The 18,727-nt window shown below is 52.6% G+C and overlaps 1 protein-coding gene across 2 annotated transcripts in view; it reads left to right on the top strand.

Annotated features, from left to right (window-relative positions):
• ADCY5 (adenylate cyclase 5) overlaps positions 1 to 16,249 on the top strand; it is a 157,277-nt gene extending 141,028 nt beyond the window's left edge. The window contains exons 16-21 of one of the 2 annotated variants that reach the window (XM_065942711.1): positions 749 to 778; positions 1,808 to 1,940; positions 7,783 to 8,046; positions 9,094 to 9,298; positions 12,104 to 12,228; positions 13,903 to 16,249. In XM_065942711.1, coding sequence (XP_065798783.1) covers positions 749 to 778; positions 1,808 to 1,940; positions 7,783 to 8,046; positions 9,094 to 9,298; positions 12,104 to 12,228; positions 13,903 to 14,031 — 886 coding nt within the window. In that variant the 3' untranslated portion in view covers positions 14,032 to 16,249. The remainder of the gene's footprint in view (positions 1 to 748; positions 779 to 1,807; positions 1,941 to 7,782; positions 8,047 to 9,093; positions 9,299 to 12,103; positions 12,229 to 13,902) is intronic. The other variant, XR_010664193.1, reaches the window with a different exon arrangement.
• The last annotated feature ends 2,478 nt before the right edge of the window (positions 16,250 to 18,727 follow it).

The raw sequence follows: 18,727 nt of genomic DNA, 5'->3' as shown, positions 1-18,727 counted from the left end.
GCCTGTCTTTCTCTCCTGTCCTGCCCCTTCCCCCCGCCCAGCCCCACCCATCCTCCTGCTAAAGGAGCCCCACCCAGAGTGGAGGTCCTTTCTGGGTTGAGAAATCCTGGCGTGGCTCTAGGGAGGCACTGTTTACTAGAAAAATCATGCAAGCCACAGATGTAATTTTAAATTTTCTAGTAGCTATATTAAAAAGCAAAACATGCAATTAATTTTAATAGTATATTTGTTTAACCAATATATTCAGAATATTATTTTCATATGCAGTCAATTTTAAATTATTAATGAAGTATTTGATATCTTCCCACACTAATTCTTCAAAACCTGGTATCTATTTTACACTGATAGCACATCTCAACCTGTACTAGCCACATTTTAAGCTCAGTAGCCACATATGGCTAGTGGCTACTGTACTGGACAGTACAAGTGTAGTGTTTCTCCTCTGGGTGGCAGCGACGGGCTGGGGTGGGAGAGGGGTCCTAGGAAAGGACCAGTGATGTGTGATCCTGGTGACCAGATGCTAATAGGGACCAGGCTTTCTGCAAGCCTCCTATCCTGAAAGTGTCCTTGGATTGGGGAGAAGGATGCTGGGGGGATGGCAAAGGAGCAGCAGTTGTGGGGGCAGAAGTATGAGGCATGGGGACACAGAGCTGGGTGTAAAGGGTGAAGAGGGGCAGTGGCCGCAGAGAGGCCTGGAGGCTCTGAGGCAGGAGCAGCTCTGAACCGCCCTCTCCACTCCTGTTCACAGAGACTTCAACAACAACGGGACCTCCCAGTGGTGAGTTGAAGCTCTTTGTCTGAATTCTCTGATACGACCACTGCCTGCTAGAGGCCACCAGCCCAGGCCACCAGCCCAGCAGAGAAAACAGCGGTGCACGGGTGGGAGGGGTCCTTGGTGGCAAGGTGGGTGATGAAGGAGGAGGCCTTCCCCTCTCTAAGTGCCAGTGGGGCCTCCCTGGATAGGTACCGTTCTTTTACCATCTCCATCACCCCAAGATGATTTACAGACTCGGGACCAAGATTATCAGGACTCAGAGGCCATTCCACAGGCCTCCAGCTCTCCCTGGGGGTGTATGTGAGACCCCAGGCATAGGAGAACACGTGCCCCAGAGGGGAGGAGCAGAGGCCAGGCCTGCAGGGTTGGTTGGTTAGGTCTTGCCTCCAGGCCGCTGCTGCACAGGGAGTATGCAGCCTTCAAGGTTTGGGCTCTTTGCTGGGACAGGAGAAGGGTTTGGGACAGCTGTTTTTTATTAGGAGTATTAGTAATGTCAACAGAAATATAATCAGACAATAATTGCTACCAGTTTTGGAGTTCCTACTGTTTCTCAGATACTATACAGGAGTTTGCATACAGTATCTGTAATTCTCGCCACAATCTTGAAATGTGGGTGTTGTTATCCCATTCTACAGATTAGGAAACTAAGATTCAGAGAGGTTAAGAGATTTGCCCAAGGTTGACCAGAGACAGTCAGTATGGCCTGCCTGGCTCCCTTGTTACAACCCCTGTCTTGTCAACTGAGAGAGACCTGGGATGTATACATTGCCTTGTATGATGGCCCGGTTCATCCCCTGCTGTAACCAGAGGGAAGCACCCCGGTGATGGGGGGTAGTGAGCCTCAGGGAAGGAGTAATGGTTGCTGAGTTGCAGGGCAAGCAGGGGCTGCGATAGGGCTGTCCACCAGGAAGACGGCACACCTCAGGCAAAGTTAGAGCAGGAGGAGGGAGCTGGAGTGGGAAGAAGACAAACAGGCCTGAGCGGCCCTCGGAGCCTGGCATGAAGCATGGGGCCTCTGCCTCCTGCCTGCAGCCCTGAGCACCCGACCAAGGTGGCGCTGAAGGTGGTGACGCCCATCATCATCTCCGTCTTCGTGCTGGCCCTGTACCTGCACGCCCAGCAGGTGGAGTCCACCGCCCGCCTCGACTTCCTCTGGAAACTTCAGGTGGGTGCCCAGGGGCTGGGTCAGGGGGCAGGAGGAGGTACCCAGGCTTCTGGGCACTTTCTGGGCTGGGCCGGGCCTGGGTTCTGCACTGACGAGGTGTCCTGCTCAGGCCTCGCCCCAATTGCCTTGTGTCCCTTGGTACCTTGTGTCCCGGTGAGTCTGCCTCCTGCTCTCTGGGGCCAAGAGGCAAAACTGCAGAGCTCCAAGCAAACCCACCTGCAACAGTGCCCAGTGCTGGGACCCTGATGGACAGGCAGGAGGAGAGGAGGGGAGCAGGGGGTGTGCGGTTCTGGGGCCTCAGAGGCCTGAGTGCGGGAGCTGGCACCAGAGGCATCCGAGCAGGGCTCGATGTGACCAGAACTGGACTTGAAGCCTCCTCCGGGGGAAGACAGCTGGAAGGGGCCTCAAAGATCGTTGACAGGATGTACAGCCAGGTGGCTATGCCCTGGCCTTGATGAGCAGTGGCCCAGGCAGGTGCAAAGGTGCTGGGTGCTGGGTGCCCTGGTGGAGCTGAAATCCAGCCAGCACTCTGCTGCCCGGGCTCTGTGCCCTGCGTGCTGACTGTGTCCACCTGGAGGAGGGGGTGATGTGGGCCATGCACAGCATGCTCCAGGTGCTAGCGGCAGCCCCTGTGTGGCCCCATACTACCTGCTGGACCACCTCAAAAGGTGCAGGAGAGGGTGCCCAGGACCTTTGAGAAAGCCTGGCTTTAGATAAGAGTAGGGGTGGGGCTCAGACCTGTTGCTCCCACCCAGTTGCTTGTAAGGCATAGCTTAGCCTGGCCTCTTTGCCTCCTTTGGCCTGACCCCTGTGTGTAGACCACTTCTCCAGCTCATCTGTAGTTTGCTTAGGCTTCCTCCATCCTCAGCTTCCTAGTAATGTCGAGATTGAAGTCTTTGGGCCAGGGCAGGAAGCCTTGATTTTCACTGGCTGCTGAGTGAAAGTGGAGGCATCTAGCTGCACCTGCTATTGGGAGTTTTGTGTGAGGGCTTGCTGAGATCCCCACTGAGGTCTCCGGTGAGAATGCCCTGAGGCTCGGGAAGCATGTTTTCCTGCAGAACACCCCTCCTAGGCCCTGGGTCTGGAGGGGCCTCAGGGGTACCCACTGTAAGGTTGCATCTTCTCTTTTCAGGGAGCGGCCTCCCAGACTCCTCCCCACTGGTTCGCGCCCCTCTTCTTGGGGAAGCTCCCGGGAGGCCCCCAGCTCTGCCCTGGGGGCTGACCAGACTCTGTGGAGCCTGAAGCCAATTTCCCTCCATTCCTCTGCTCGCCCCTCCCACCTCCCCCATGAGCCCTCCAGAAACCCCTCCCAAGGTAGTTGCTGCTGTGTGACTCAGTTGTATTGCAAAGACTCTGAGAAAGGGGTGGAGGCCAGGGACGGGAGCCTGCCACTCCGCTTCCTATGACTGACTATCCCTTCACCCCCCACCCCCGGACCCTGTCCAGCTTGTGAGAGTACAGGTTCAAACAGAGGCTCCCACCAAGTTTCATCTGCTTTTATGGCATTAAGTTGTAAAAAAAAAAATTATTTTAAACTTACAGAAAAGTTAAAAGAACAGTGTAAAGAACTCCACCAGTCCCTTCATCAGATTCCCCAACCATTTTTCTGCATTTGCTCCATCGCCCTCTCTTTTCTGACACCCCTTCAGTTCCCCAGTGTCTACCTCCCCAACCAAAGCAAAGACACTCTCTGCATTATTCCCATGCAAACCCCCAGACAGAAAATCAACACTGTCCACCCATAATACATCCACTCACAGAACCATTCGTGTTTTGGTCAACTGTCCCAGTTCTGGCCCAGGGCCCCATCCAAGGTACCCTGTGTATTTAGTCATTATGTTTCCTGTCTTTGTCTCTCAGTTTGTCAGTCTTAAAGAGGTCCTTGTTCTGTGACCCTCAGTCCAGGGCCCTTGATGTTTCCTGTGTCCAGACTCGGGCCCCGCCTTCTGGGAGGAAAACCGTGGAAGTGACACTCACGAGGCACTTCTCAGAGCATCACCTTGAGGATTCCTCTGTGTTGGCCTGTCCCACCCCTGGTGACATTAACCTTGATCATCCTCTCAAGTGGGCATCTGCCAGATTTCTCCACCATCAGGTCCCCGTCTTCCCTTTTGTAGAAAGATGCTCTGGCATTACACCAATATTCTGATTCTCAGCAAACCTCACACAACGGTCAGCAATCCTTCACTGACTCCTGCCTGCCAGGTGTGATGACCTATGTCTGTCATTCCTCTGCATTTGCTTTTTTATTTATTTATTTATTTGGTTGCATTGGGTCTTAGCTGCGGCACGCAGGATCTTTTGTTGTAGTTGTGGTGTATGGACTTAGTTGCTCCACAGCATGTGGGATCTTACTTAGTTCCAGGAGTTGAACCCATGTCCCCTGCCATTGCAAGGTGGATTCTTAACCACTGGACCACCAGGGAAGTCCCCCTTCTACATTTGTTAATCGACATTCTCCTTTAAGGCAGAGCTTTCCTTGTGTCTGTTAGTTGCTCGGTCATGTCCAACTCTTTGCAACCCCTTGGACTGTAGCCCACCAGGCTCCTCTGTCCATGGAATTTTCCAGGCAAGAATACTGGAGTGGTTTGCCATTTCCTTCTCCAGGGGATTTTCTTGATCCAGGGATCCAACCCAGGTGTCCTGTGTTTCAGGGGGACTCTTTACCATCTGAGCCACCAGGGGAGCCCAGAGCTTTCCTTATGTTCCTCTTATTTACTTCATTCATTTATCTACATCAGCCTACACTCATAGATTCCTATCGAATTCGGTGGGGCTTATAGTCTGCTCCTCTCATTATTTATTTTAATGTTTCATGTGTCCTGGCTTTGGTCAGTGTGTCTTCAGGTTGGCCTCCATGTTCTTTGACACGTCTCCATCATTCTTTGAGCATTTTTTTAACTTTCTGGTACAAGATGATGTCTGGGGCTCATCATGTACTTTCTCTTCAAAGCACCCCAATTGTTCTTCATGGAGAATGGTGTTTAGAAACCCAGATCAGGGCACCCAGTGTGCTCACTGTTCTAGGTCCCCTCTGTGGACAAAGCTAGGAAATGTATGTATATAGGAAATACACACATATACACATACATATGAATGGATACTACTACAGTAACTGTCAGTTGATATTTAAAACCATGAGTTGATAGCAGTACCCCCATTCCCAATGCAATACCTCAGGCTTCTTTCTAGCCTTCCTCCTTTCATGCATGTAAATATTATCACTGGCAGTGAGAACTTTCCCTTCTATTTCTTTCACATATTTACTCACTTGTTCAATGGAACTGACCTCCCCATCACCCCAGCCTCCTTCTCTGCCCCACCATGCCCTCCCCCCACCTCACGGCCCTGCTTCCTTGCTAGATACACCACATGTGGCACTCCTTCCTCTGATCACGTCCTTCCTCAGGTACAAGCATTCTGTACAAGGTTGGGAAGGAAGGGAAAATTGAAAAGGAAGTGGCTGACCACTCCCCATTTTGAAAACATGCACATGTATGTGAGTGTGGGGGTGAGTGTGTCTCTACCTGCCAGGTTTGTCAGCCTGTCTCTACTGAAGCATCTCATGATGCTCCCACATCCTTCCATCTCCCATCGTCCTCCAGGGCTTTGGGGAGGGGTAAATAATAACCTGAACACAGGTTCTTGGGATGGATGAGTGATGGTCTGTTGCCCCACCCCCAGTCTCGCCTAGCAGCCCATTTAGCTGTTGGATCTATGGTCATGGTGGGTGGGTGTGGTGCTGACAGGGAGGTGGGGAGCCTAGGGTCCTTAACTTCCCTGAAGCACCTGCAAAAAACACACACCTGCATGGCCCCTTCCACTGGGTCTTGGTTCTCAGGAGAGCCCATTCTTGTCTGCTCCCATAGCCTTGACCTTATTAGGACCAGCAAGCACCTGTGAACCTCTGAGCCATCCTGCCTGAGCAGAGCCCAGCCCTAGAAGCAGCTGGCTGTGCTGGCAACTGCCCACACGTCTTGGGCAGAGTTCCCAGAGGTGGCAGGTGCACCTGACCAGCGCCTCTGTGTTTGGCTTCTGTTCCCAGCAGCAGATGTGCTCCCAGCGTCCCCACCCCTGCCTCCACTGCCTGACACTCTGGGCAGATGCTCTCTGGGAAAGCATTCCTGCCACCTGTGGGCTGATCAGAAGAGCTGAGGTGCTCCTGGGTCCCCAGGCGTGTGGTCTCCGTAGGTGGTAGGGGCAGGAGTGGGGGCAGCCTGGTGCATCTTCAAAGCAGCTGGGGCCCCTCCACAGGGACAGCAGGGAGAAGGAGAGGGACTCCCACACCAGCCTTCTCCCTCTGGCACACCTGTTCCAGAGCATGAGCAGGGGCCCTTATTTATGGCAGTTGTTTAGTCGCAAGGTCGTGTCTGTTTTTGTGACCCCATAGACTGTAGCCCACCAGGTTCCTCTGCCCATGGGATTTTTCCAGCCAGAATACTGGAATGGGTTGCCATTCCCTTCTCCAGGGGATCTTCCTGACCTAGGGATAGAACCTGCATCTCCTGCATTGCAGGATTCTTTACCGCTGAGCCACCAGGGAAGCCCAATTTAGGGGAGGGGGGTGGTCAAAGTGTCCCACCCCACAGGAGCCACCCGTCAGGAAGACAGCATGTGCCTGCTGGACCCCCCTGGCATCTGAGGGTCCAGGAACTTCCTTGGGTGTGACCCATCCATCCCCAAAATAAGGTGTGTCCTCTCACCTCATCCCTCAGCTTTCTCCTTTCCCCCTGAAGCCAGACCTGCAGCCTTGATTGGTGTAGCAGCTCCTTCTTCATGAGCAACCACTGCCCACCTGGAGACCCGGGGCCCTGAGAAGTAGTCCTGGCATTTTTGGAGGTTCTAGCTGCGGTGAATAGAAAGGCCTCCATGTTTACTTAAGGAAGGCCCAAGAAAGCTGGCTAGATCATTTAAACTGCTAGTGATGCTTGGCCTGCTTGTCTGCCTGCCTTACGTACACTGTTGGTTGCCCCCATTCAAGGGACCATTCTGTTAGCCATTGAGGGGAGGAAGCAAGAAGACCCCCCCTTCTGGACCCCTGTGCCCCTTGAACACTCTGGTCAGCTGGCTCCTTGCACACCGAAGTGTAGGACTACCTCCGTGCTTCAGCTTGTGGGCCACTGTTGGCCTCCTGACCTGAGGGTTCTGCACTGTCCCTTTATCCTGGATGGTGAGTTCATCCCAGGCCCAGGACCCAAGCTTGGGGACATCAGTGATGTCCCTGTTGTGCCCAGGTGGCACCTCGGGGCACCTGCACCCTCTGGTCCTGGGGTGGGTCAGCTCTCGGGGACCCAGGGAGACCAGGCAGGGCTCTGAGCAGGTTTCCCTGCATTCAGTCTGCTAAAGTGATTTTTATAAAATTGCTTTTCTGTGTGTGTTTCCTTATACGAAGAGGAAAATAGACAATCAAGGAGCACTTGAGTGGCTAGAGGGCCGTGTGGGTTTGGGCTTGAACCATCCTTTTATCCTCCTGCCTCCTTTTCATCTGGGGCAGACAGGATCCGTCCAGCTTCTCCTCTGGGACCTGTTTTCACTCAGGGTCCTTCCTTCAGGATCAACGCTCTCATAGGTGTCCCTTTCCAAGAGGCAGGTAGGTGCTCGCTTCGGCAGCACATATACCAAGAGGTGGGCGGGAAGAGTTAGCCACTTACAGAGCTCTCTTTTCTGACGGTCAAAGTAATAGATACTCTTGATAGAAAACCTGGAAGTAGAGACAGCAGTGAGGATGCAAAGCTGGCACTTGCTGAAATCTTGGACCCATGTAGGCATGTAGGCGGGCTGCACTGCCTTTTTCTAAGCAGCCTGCTGCTTGCCCTCCCTCTGACCGGGCCCTCTGTCCCAGGCCACAGAGGAGAAGGAGGAGATGGAGGAGCTGCAGGCCTACAACCGGCGGCTGCTGCACAATATTCTACCCAAGGACGTGGCAGCACACTTCCTGGCCCGTGAACGGCGCAACGACGAGCTCTACTATCAGTCGTGCGAGTGCGTGGCTGTCATGTTCGCCTCCATCGCCAACTTCTCCGAGTTCTACGTGGAACTGGAGGCCAACAACGAGGGCGTCGAGTGCCTGCGGCTGCTCAACGAGATCATCGCAGACTTTGATGAGGTGCAGCTGGGCCCCGACACCCCCCCTTTCCCATCACCAGTGTGAGCGGAGACGTCAGGAGCCCTGACTGTGTCCCAGGCACTGCCACAGGCACCTGCGTGTATTTCTTCCCCATCACCATGTCACAATGGGGAGGCCCAGACTCACAGACATTAAGTGTCTTGCCTTGGGTCACTGCCTGTAAGTGGCAGAGCTGGGGTTTCAGCCTCAGCTGCCCCATCAAGGCCCCGCCTGGCTGACTCGCCAAACACCCCCATCACCTGCCATTCCTCTTGTGCCATCTTGGGCTGAACAGGGCCTCAGGCTGGGACTCAGTGTTTGAGAGAGTCCAAGGGAGGAGGGATTCCCAGGCTAAAGGAGGAGGTGGGACCAAGTTGCAAAGCCTTGAACAGCAGAAGCAGAAGCAAAGGCATTTTCTTTGTTGAGTACCTAGTGTGTGCCAGACCCTGAGGAATACTGTGCCCAGCAGAGCAGTCTCGGTGCTGGGAGCTCACCCTGTAGGGAGTGTGAGCGGGACAAGCCCAGCAGGAATACAGGGGCTGGGGCATGGAGCACAAACACTAGTGAGATGGTGGAGCTGGGACCAGGCAGTGTCAGAAGCAGCCCCCAAGACTCCCGGGCATTGTGGTTACTGGAGTTGGCTGAAATGGATATGGACAGGCTTCCAGCAGATCCTGGAGATAGAAGAGTGGCCTGCTGGACAACAATGAGGAGGTTTCCCTGGAAGGGCTGGGGACCTTAGCCAGCAAAGGGAAGGGCAGCTGCCAATCCATATTATGGGAAAGAGCCCCAGAGGTGACTCATGACCTGGCCCCAGGGGCTCTTGTATGTGGCTGGGCTCATCGCCCACAGCCCCTAGACAGCCAGCGGGTGAGTGCCAGAGGAGGCCTGACTGTTGGGGAGCACCGAGGCTTTACATTGAGTTGGTGACAGAGATGGGCCCCTCTGTGTGAACAAGGGAGACACAAGGGGCTGTGCTGCTGCACTCTCCTGCAGACCTCAGTACCCAACTTTGGGATGACCCAGGTTTGGCCTCCTTCTTCCCAGATCATTAGTGAGGACCGGTTCAGGCAGCTGGAAAAGATCAAGACCATTGGCAGCACCTACATGGCCGCCTCGGGACTCAATGACTCCACCTACGACAAGGTGGGCAAGACCCACATCAAAGCCCTGGCCGACTTTGCCATGAAGTTGATGGACCAAATGAAGTACATCAACGAGCACTCTTTCAACAACTTCCAGATGAAGATCGGTGAGCCTGGCTCAGAGTGCTGAGGGCTTGTAGGGGCTCTCCAACCCCCCTCTCCCATCCTGCTTCCATGAGCCAGTCCAAGGAGGTTGATGTTATAGAATGTCCCTGCCCAAGGGGTGGGGGATGGTACCCATCACACAGCAGAGTTCTTCTGGGGCCTAGAGGTGCCTCCTCTGCATGATGGTGAGCATGGGACACCATTTTTCTCAGTTCCTGCCTTTTCTACTCACTATGCCCACCAGAGAGGCTTTGTGGGGGATGCTGTGTGCCAAGGGCACACACAGGGCACCCCATGGGAGAGGCTGGAACTCAGAAAGAGGTTACTGCTGAGTTCTAAGTGGTTTCTGTGTATAGGTGAGCAAGATCTAGGTGCTGTGAAGGTTCTTCTAATCTACACAAACTGGGGAAAGAAATGGTGAGGATGTGGAGATAAGTTGAGTCCACGTATCTTTCTTGGATTTCTTCTTTGTCAAATGCTTTGGCCCTTGTTGGGTGGCTTTGAGGAGCTTCGTAGATGCTGTGGTATCTGGGGGGCCAGGCTGCTGCAGGAGAGAGGGGGAAGTTCTGAGCAGAAGCCCTGGGCTTGTTTCAAAACAGGCAGCGCTATATTCTACTTGTTTAGAAAACCTTTGAACCAAAACCCTATATAATTTTTTTTTCAATTTTTGTATTTATTATTTTATTTCTTAATTGAAGTATAGTTGATTTACAATATAATATTAGTTGTGGGTATACAGCATAGTGATTATACTCCAAGTAAAGTTATAAAATATTGGCTATATTTCCTCTGCTATACATCTTCTTTGTATTCCTTTTGTTGTTTATTACCCCACTCTTCTAGTCTTCTATTCTACAGAAGAGCTGCAAGAATAGTGCCGGGAAAACCCATGTATATCAGCACACTTGCCTATTTGCTCCGCCTCTGCATGCACTAAATGATCTGAGAAACACAACTCTGTGTTGCTTGATAAGCTTCAAGGTGTCTCAGTGACTCGTTTTGTCCTTATCTTGTCAAGGATACCCAGGCTTTCAGAATAAGAGTTACTTTTTCAAAAGAAACAGCTTTGTCGAGCACTGCTCTCTGCCTCTTGAGGATGGTGGAGATAAAGAATGCTTTCCGAAAGAGCAGTTCTTTGTCAAAATTTTACTGTATTATCAGCTCCCTCCCAGAAATGTCTCAGGCCAAAAATGATTCAGATTTCAAATTTTTAAAAAAGGAACAGTGATTCACCAGCAAAGATACTGGTATTTCAGTTCTCAAAATTAGCATGTTAAACTGAAATATGGATTCTTAAAAGTCAATATTGTGATCATGAAGGTCCTCAGGAGATCTTTTGTTCTGGCCTGAGTGCTGGGAACTGTCTTTCCCTGAGGAGTTGGCCGTGCGGGCTGGTGGGCACATGCCTGTGGACTAGACCAGGTTTTCATTTTGCATCAGATGCTCTAAAGCCAGACCAGAGCCAGCTGGGGGGTGGCTTTAACTGATGAGCCGTCTGTGCTTCTGTGTAAACATCACCCCTGGTTTCCCATGATGTTGCCATCCTTGTTTTTCTTCCACTCCACCTCCCCACCTCCACTGATCTGCACTTCTCTCCTGGCATGTATGTTTCTGTGAGCTGCCCCAGCTCCTGTGCTGGACCAGGACTGGGGATTAAGTGGCAGGCAGACAAGGAGCTGGGCAGGCAGCTGGGAGTCTCATGTGGTAGATCCTGCCCTACAGACACAGGGATGTCTTCCCTGGGGAGCATGGCTGTCACCAGTGAGGGCGACGGCCCAGCCTGGGAATAGCACATGGGGTAAAAAGCTACCTGTGGCTTGATGGACCCAAAGAGGAGGTTGGTGGAGGGAAGGGTTTGAGGACTGATGACATCTATGATTTAGTGAGTGGTCGAGGAGGGTGTGTGGGAGCTTCTGTTGTATTTGTGGTCGCACGCTAAGAAATAGTTAAGCCACAATTAGGCTTAATGAGGCCCATCATGAGAGACAGTTTATGTAATAGGAGGCAGTGCCCTGGGCCTTGGAGATGGGGCAGGAAATATCCAGAGAGTGCTGGTTGAGGCAGATGTGTCTGGGAAGGACTTTGCTGGGAGAGGAGAAAGGGCATTTGAGGTAGAGACCAGCACAGCAGAGGCTCGGGGCAGGGCTGCCCAGTGCTGTCTTGGGCAGGACTAGGAAGGCAGACAGACTGGAGCAGAAGTGGAGGAGAGAGACGGAGAGGGAGAGTCCACATGGATGCAGCAGATTACTTCCCGGCATCAGTCACTGCGGCATCACCACCCTGGTGCAGAAACCTGGGGGTGAATTACTTGGAGAGAGGAGACACTGGGCAGGGAAGTGGGTTAGGAGGCAGGTTCTGAGAACAAGAATGATGGCACCCCTGGAACAGAGGAGCAAGGTGAGTCTGGTATGCTGAGTCTGAATTAAAGGTGGGAAACTTAAATGCCACCGGGCGAGGGGTGATTAAAGAAAGGCAACCGGAAAATGCAAAAGGTCACTGGATGTCTTAAAGAGGGCAGTCTAGCGGTGGATTTGCAGGAGCTGAGTGCTGCCTGGGTGACAAGGACACAGGAGTAGCGACTATGTGATTGGGTTCCTGTGGTCTTGAGCCAGGAAGTGTGCGAGAGGATCAGAGCAGTGGCAGGTGTTGGGGGTAGGTACAGCCTCAAGCCAGAAGGACCCTGGGTATCTTCAGGCCAAGAGTCAGGGAGAGAATCTGCCAAGAATAGGGGGAGGAATGGGATTGAGGGCAGGCAGGAAAGAGTTGGTCTGAACCCTGATGAGAATTCTGACTTCTGTCCCCTGCAGGGCTCAATATTGGCCCCGTGGTGGCGGGCGTGATTGGAGCCCGCAAGCCTCAGTATGACATCTGGGGCAATACAGTGAACGTGGCCAGCCGCATGGACAGCACCGGCGTGCCCGACCGCATCCAGGTGAGTGCAGGAGCGTCCACCTCCATGTCCACTGGGGAACCTCTGTGTGCTGCTCACAGTTCCTACTCAGAATTTCTGCAGCCACATTTGAGGGAGATGGGGTGGTTGGTGCTGATGCAGTGGAAACTTGGAGAACACAATTGTGTTTCAGGCTGTCAGTACCTTGGACAGATCTTCTAGCCTGCGCAAAGCCCTCTACTGGCCACAGGAGGAATTGTGGGGAATGGCACAGCCAGCTGCCCATGCCAAGCCAGGAGTGCTAATGCCACACTCCAGGCACACAGAGCAGACACAAGGCAGGCGGTTGTAGCGAGCAGGATTTGCTAAATGGAGCTCAGAGCACTCAGGGCCTGGTTCTGAAAACGAGCCAAGGCCACTGGTCCCTGGATGGTGCCCCCACCAGTCTTAACAGCCAAGAAGCCTAGCCAGAGACCTGGAGACTTTCTCATCTCCATCCTGTGCAGGGTGGTTGGTGCTCTTCAGCTGCTTTTCTTTGTTTTTCTCAGGCCTTGCTTGATCTGACACAGAAAGACCCTGAACCGTGGAACCTCGGGTAGCCTTCCTGGTCTCGGTTTTCCCAAGTGCAAACTGGGCCATTTTTAAGGTCCTAGTTCACACTGACACTGCTTAACCGTCCACCAACTTCACTCCCTTGTGGGGCCTCTGAACAAAGGGACTGACCCCAGCACAGCCCTGGCTGGCCTGTGGGTGTTGCCTGAGGGACCTGGCCAGATGGCCTCCTCTCACCTCCATCCTGGGAGTGTGTGTGTGTGGGGGGGGGTTGACGGGGGGAAGAGAGTGGGACAGAAAGGTGGGAGTGGGGCTCCTGAGGAGAGATGGAAAGAGAGGAGGAGTGTTTACAGAGCTTCAACCCCCGCCCCCCCCCCCACACACGCAGATGTGAGGGACTCAGTCAGTAACCGATGGCAGGGCACCTACCTTTACAAAACGCTTACCTTTCACAGAATGTGCAGCCCCTTCCTCCTTGGCTGGACAGCAGGTGTGGATGGGGGCCCTGGCAGGGGTGCTGGCCATACTCAAAATGGCTCTTGGATTACCCTGTGGTGAAGCTTCAGTCTTACTGCTCCTCCTGTCACCTCTGCTTGGCCCTTTGCCCTGCACTAGTGTCCTGTCGTTACTGACACTGCCTGTGAGTCCTCCTCTTTGTTCCAAAAGCCAAAGCAGAGGCGGGCAGCACAATCTGAAGTGAATCTGGTCTCTAGCATTTACCAGTTGTGTGACTTCAGGCAAGTGGCATAGGTTTTCCAAATCTGAGATCATAGTTCTCACCTCATAGGAAGATGAAATGAAATCAGCAGTGGTTCTCAAACTGTCTGTGGTGGAAAACCATTTTCTAGAACCTTCTGAAAGTTCTGGAGTGAGGCTTTAGTAAAACACTTGGGCACGGACTGTGGAGAGTGGGAGAGGTGTGAGCTCCTGAGAGCTCCCCTCGGCTTCTGCGGTTCTCTCATTGTGGAGGGAGGATAGGCAGTGCGTGGCCACAGGCGCATTGAGGGGCTGGACACCCCACCTGGCCGCGAGTGGGTGCTGCCTTCGGGGTTCTGAGGCCCTTCCTTGGAGGAGCTGCCCTGCAGTGGGGCTGCCACCCACCCTTCGGAGTCAGGGGCAGTCAGGTCATGACTGGCCTGTCCTCTCTCCTCCTTTGCCTCTTAGGTCACCACAGACATGTACCAGGTGCTGGCCGCCAACACGTACCAGCTGGAGTGCCGGGGTGTGGTCAAGGTCAAGGGCAAAGGCGAGATGATGACCTACTTCCTCAATGGAGGGCCCCCGCCCAGTTAGCAGCCACCGCCGACGCCAGGCAGCCTGGCCTCCAGAGAAACGGCGGAAGCCTCGCTCCAGCCCGCGAGGCCGCCCTGAGATTTCCCACATTGACTCCAGAAGCAGCCTCTGCCTTTGCGGGCGGGAGGGCTGGCGGTCTCCGTCTAAGGCCCGGGGTGCCAGCGTCCTGCGAGCACCAAGCTGACCAAAGATGTCTCCCTCTGTTGAAGGCGCCGCCACATGCGGTCGGAACCTCGAGTTTTCTGACTGAAGGGAGCTGCCGCGCGCGCGGAGAGGAGCGGCAGGAGGGATCGCGCTCTGCAGGGCAGGCCGCCTGGGCGCAGGGCCGCGGAGCTCGGCCTCCGGCGGGCGGGAGGCGGCGCCACTCTGGCCCGGGCCGGGGCTGCTTTTCTGTGTGAGCCTTTACACTTCAGACCGAGGCAGCGGCTCTGCAGGCCTCGGCGGGAGTGCTGGCTTTTGGAGTTGGCCTTCATCGCGGGCCCCTCCCACAACCCACAGCGGGTGCCCCTGGAGGGGGCAGAACTAACTGCGAGGGGGAGGCCAGAGGACTCAGAGCAAGGAGTGGTGGTTCTGAGAAAAAAAGAAAATATTTATTAAATAAAACAAAACACGTTTCTGTGCCCTTCTTTAGACTATGCTAGTTGTATGCGTGTAAGAGACCCACAAGCAAACCAGGATGCCACTGGGGAGGGAGGGCAGGGATCCCAACTTGTCTTTTTGTATTTTTTATTTTGTATTATTGAAAACCTTGGAGATCTAACAAATATACCAAATTCTATATTTTGTAAATTCTCTATATTAGAAAACAGCTGTGCACAGCAGGGCGTTCGTCCTCATTTGTACTGTATGTATGTCGATGTATGTACTGGAGTGTGTGTGCGTGTGTATGTGTGTGTGTGTGTTTATGCTGTGGAACTGGTCTCATTCAGGACACCTGTTTCCCTCACCTCAGATTTTCCCAGGTCCAACCATAGCAGTGAGCGTGTCCTTTTGGGGTACCATATGTAGGAAGATGCATGCACACGTTACCCCATCTTTCTCCCTGTCTCTCTCTCTCTTTCTCACACACACACACAAACGCGTCACCTCTCTTAAGTAAAATGCAAACAGAATATAAAGAAAACAAAAGCCTCTTTCCCATCTCAGGCCGAGCTGGAGTCAAGAGAAGCAGCCTCAACCCATGGCAGACAGCCGGGCCTCCTTCCACCCTTCTGCTGTCAGAGATGTCAGCTTTTGCTTTGGGCAGAGAGGCGGCCCCTGCAACCCTGAGAGCTCAGCTGGTGTGGGGGTGTGGGGAAGGCTGGGCTGCCTGGCTTCCTATGCTGGCCAAGGTGCAGGCATCTCTCTCTGGAGCTGATCCCTCAGGCAAGGAAAGGATGGGGTCTTTGCTCTCCATCTACAAACCAGACAGAGGAAAGAGTGGAGGCCAACCCATGGGCCAAAACCAGCAGAAACTTCGTTTTGTCTGATTTCATTTGGGGGGTGGGAGCAGTCAAATATACCAAGGAAAATTGCTATTTTTTATGTCCTATGAGGGGAGGCATTTGGAAAATGATATACTGTCATACAGACCTTATTCAAACAGAATCCTTGGGTCCTGTGCCCAGATCTCTTCATTCTGTCTCAGGGCAGCGTTATTCTCGCCTCCCATGTGAGCTTGAAGGAGGTGAGGAGGCAGCTATATGCCAGCTGCAAAACATTACTTTGACACCCCCCTGCACCACCTCTCAGTGGACACTAGCCCCGCCCTCCCCTTTCCACACACCACCTCCCACCCCAATCAAACACAATTCTGAGAAGCAAAGCTTATGGGCCTAACACTGGCAGCCTTAGTCTATCTGTGCTTTTGCTGCTCCATCCTCTGAATTCTGCATCACCCCTCTGTCACAAGGGGCTGGCATTCTCCATGGTGTTGTATTCGAGTCCCTGATCTCTCCATACGGCCTGCCAGTGGTGCTGGGTTTTCATTTTGCTCCCAACCTGAGTAATGTGTGTGCTGGTTTCTCCATTGTTTCCCCTGTTGGTCATGGCCTCCCTGGCCTTGTGGGGCCCCTCCCACCCATCCTGGCAGTGACTGGTGACCACGTGCAGTGCTAGCTCTTCATTCCCTCCAAGGGGTGTGCACTCTTTTTATCCCTGCTCTTGCAAAAATGAATACAATTATGATTTCCCATGGAAATGGAAAAGTCTATTTAAATAATTTAACTATTAAACACTTTCACTGGTAACGTGTCTTGGTCTAATTTGCGTCTTGGGTGGTGGGTCTGGTTCCAGTGGGAAGAACAGTGCTCTCAGTGCAGGACAGGTCTTGCAGAGGACAGCTCAGAGGGCAGAGAGCGCCCCTGAGTGGGGACAGTGCACTGCTGAGGTGAGAATGTTGGCCAAAGACTGCAGTCGTTGTGGCAGTACTGGTGGGAGAACACTGGTGACCTTGGACGTGCCAGGGTGCAGGAGGCCATGGGATGGAGAGAGAAGCAGAGGGACCAAGGGAACAAGCAATGAAGGATGGAACCAGAAAGATTCAGGACCAAGGGGAGGATGTTTTAAAACAGGTGAGCCAAATGTGTTTCAATGCTAAGGGAATGAAAGTTGAAAATACAAGAGGGAACACAGATCATCGAAAGGACCCAAGTAGGTGGCAGTGGGGTAGACGTAGGCAGGAGGTGAACTGACCTGACTTGGATAGCTAGGAATATTTATCAGGCAATCTGTGTGCCAAAGTCTGGGAAAAGCACCCTACAAACATGGCTTCATTTAATCCTCCTAGCCACCACATTGCACTGAGGAAGGAACAGAGAGGTTGAGTCATCTGCCTAAGTCCACACAGCTGGTAATTAACAACCAAGATTAAAGCGAGCCTGTCTAGTAAGCCCACACAGATGAGTAACTTCACATGTGTCCAGGACTCCTCCTTTCCCAAGAGGAAGGGAAAGGTGGTAGGCAGGCTGCTGCTGCTGCTGCTGCTAAGTCGCTTCAGTCGTGTCCGACTCTGTGCGACCCCATAGACGGCATGCTCCCCCATCCCTGGGATTCTTCAGGCAAGAACACTGGAATGGGTTGCCATTTCCTTCTCCAATGCATGAAAGTGAAAAGTGAAAGTGAAGTCACTCAGTCGTGTCCAACTCTTAGTGACCCCATGGACTGAAGCCTGCCAGGCTCCTCCGTCCATGGGATTTTCCAGGCAAAAGAGTACTGGAGTGGGGTTGCCATTGCCTTCTCCAGTAGGAGAGCAAGGGACCCTTTTCAGCAATTCCCAGCTGCTGCTTCCATTAAATGCAGGGTTATATTTGGCTTTAGGAAATAAAATCAGAGGAGCTTGGTGAAATAAAATTGAATACAAGTGAGAATGAAGGAACTATTGAAAGACACTTCACTGGGGGTCATTGCAATAGTGGCCATAGAGAGACACAGATATGGTACTCCTGGTTCTAGGTAGGCCTCCTGTTCCAAAGAGAATAGACATCATTAGGAATTCAAATATGTGTGGAAAAGAATGTAACTGCATAGAGCTAAAGTTTATTTATAATTAATTCATTCATTATTTTTGGCTGTGCTGGGTCTCCATTGCTGCACGGGCTTTTCTCTAATTGTGGCAGGCAGGGGGCTACTCTGTAGTTGCAGAGTGCCATCTTCTCACTTCGGTGGCTTCTCCTGTTGCAGAGCATGGAAGATCCCGCGTATCTTGGAGCAACTAAACCTGTGCACCACACTATTAAGCCTGTGTTCTAAAACCTGGGAGATGCAAATACTGAAGCCTGAGCATTCTAGAGCCCATGCTCTGCAACATGGAGCTAAATTTTAACTTAGAGATCTTTCAGGATCTGTTAGGAGAGCAACCATGGGAGATCATCAGTTAAATCCATTTCTTCTGTAACCTACCTTCACTAATCATTTTAACTTGCTACAAAAGACTTGCGTGTCCTCCAATCTGCATGCCTAAACAATAAGATATTGGTCCGAGTTGTTTTCCAGAAACTTAAGAGTTAGCTTTGTCCTGTTTGAGATGGGCCAGCCAGTTCAGACGCTTAACCACAGACACCTCAACTAGGCAGGCACAAGTGACCTTTTGAACAGGCAGAGGCCTGTAGCTTAGTTACGCTTGTGCAGAATGAGGATTTTTGCACCTTTTCCCGGTCACCTTTCCCCACATTCCCTCGTCCTCCAATCGCCCTGTTTCTTTATTGGTTATCCTATATCAGTACCCCATGTCTCTTGCACTGGGGAGGTGGATTTGAGATGCCTTCTCCTGTCTCCTTGCTTGGCTGCCTTGCAAATAAATCCTCAGTTTGCTGCAAACCTTGATGTCTCAGTATTTTGGCTTGCTATTCTTCAGGGAGGGTGAACCTGATCTGGTAACAGGTTTGATGAGCCTGCCAGAAGAGAAGTCCAGAGGGAGCTCTGCCTGTTGTTTGTCAGCCCTTTGCCTGTATTGAGAGCCTGTGAGCAAGTTCAAGCAGCTTCCTGGGCAGCTTGTTCCTAGGGCTACCCACCCCGATTTCCTCAGGGAGGGGCCACTGACCTCTAGCATTTAGTTTCGCTTTGTAGCAAAGAAGTGGCTTTGGGGTTTGGAAGCTGTCTTTGGGTGAGAAACCTTGTTAAAGAAGAATACCTGTGTAAGACTGACCATATAGATCATGGGTTGAAGGCCCACCTGGTGGAATTGTGGCAGACAATGGGTTAAAGGCTTGGGGACTCC

The sequence above is a fragment of the Muntiacus reevesi genome, chromosome 8, assembly GCF_963930625.1.
Source record: "Muntiacus reevesi chromosome 8, mMunRee1.1, whole genome shotgun sequence".
NCBI lineage: Eukaryota > Metazoa > Chordata > Mammalia > Artiodactyla > Cervidae > Muntiacus > Muntiacus reevesi.
This window is presented reverse-complemented; position numbering and strand designations above follow the sequence as displayed.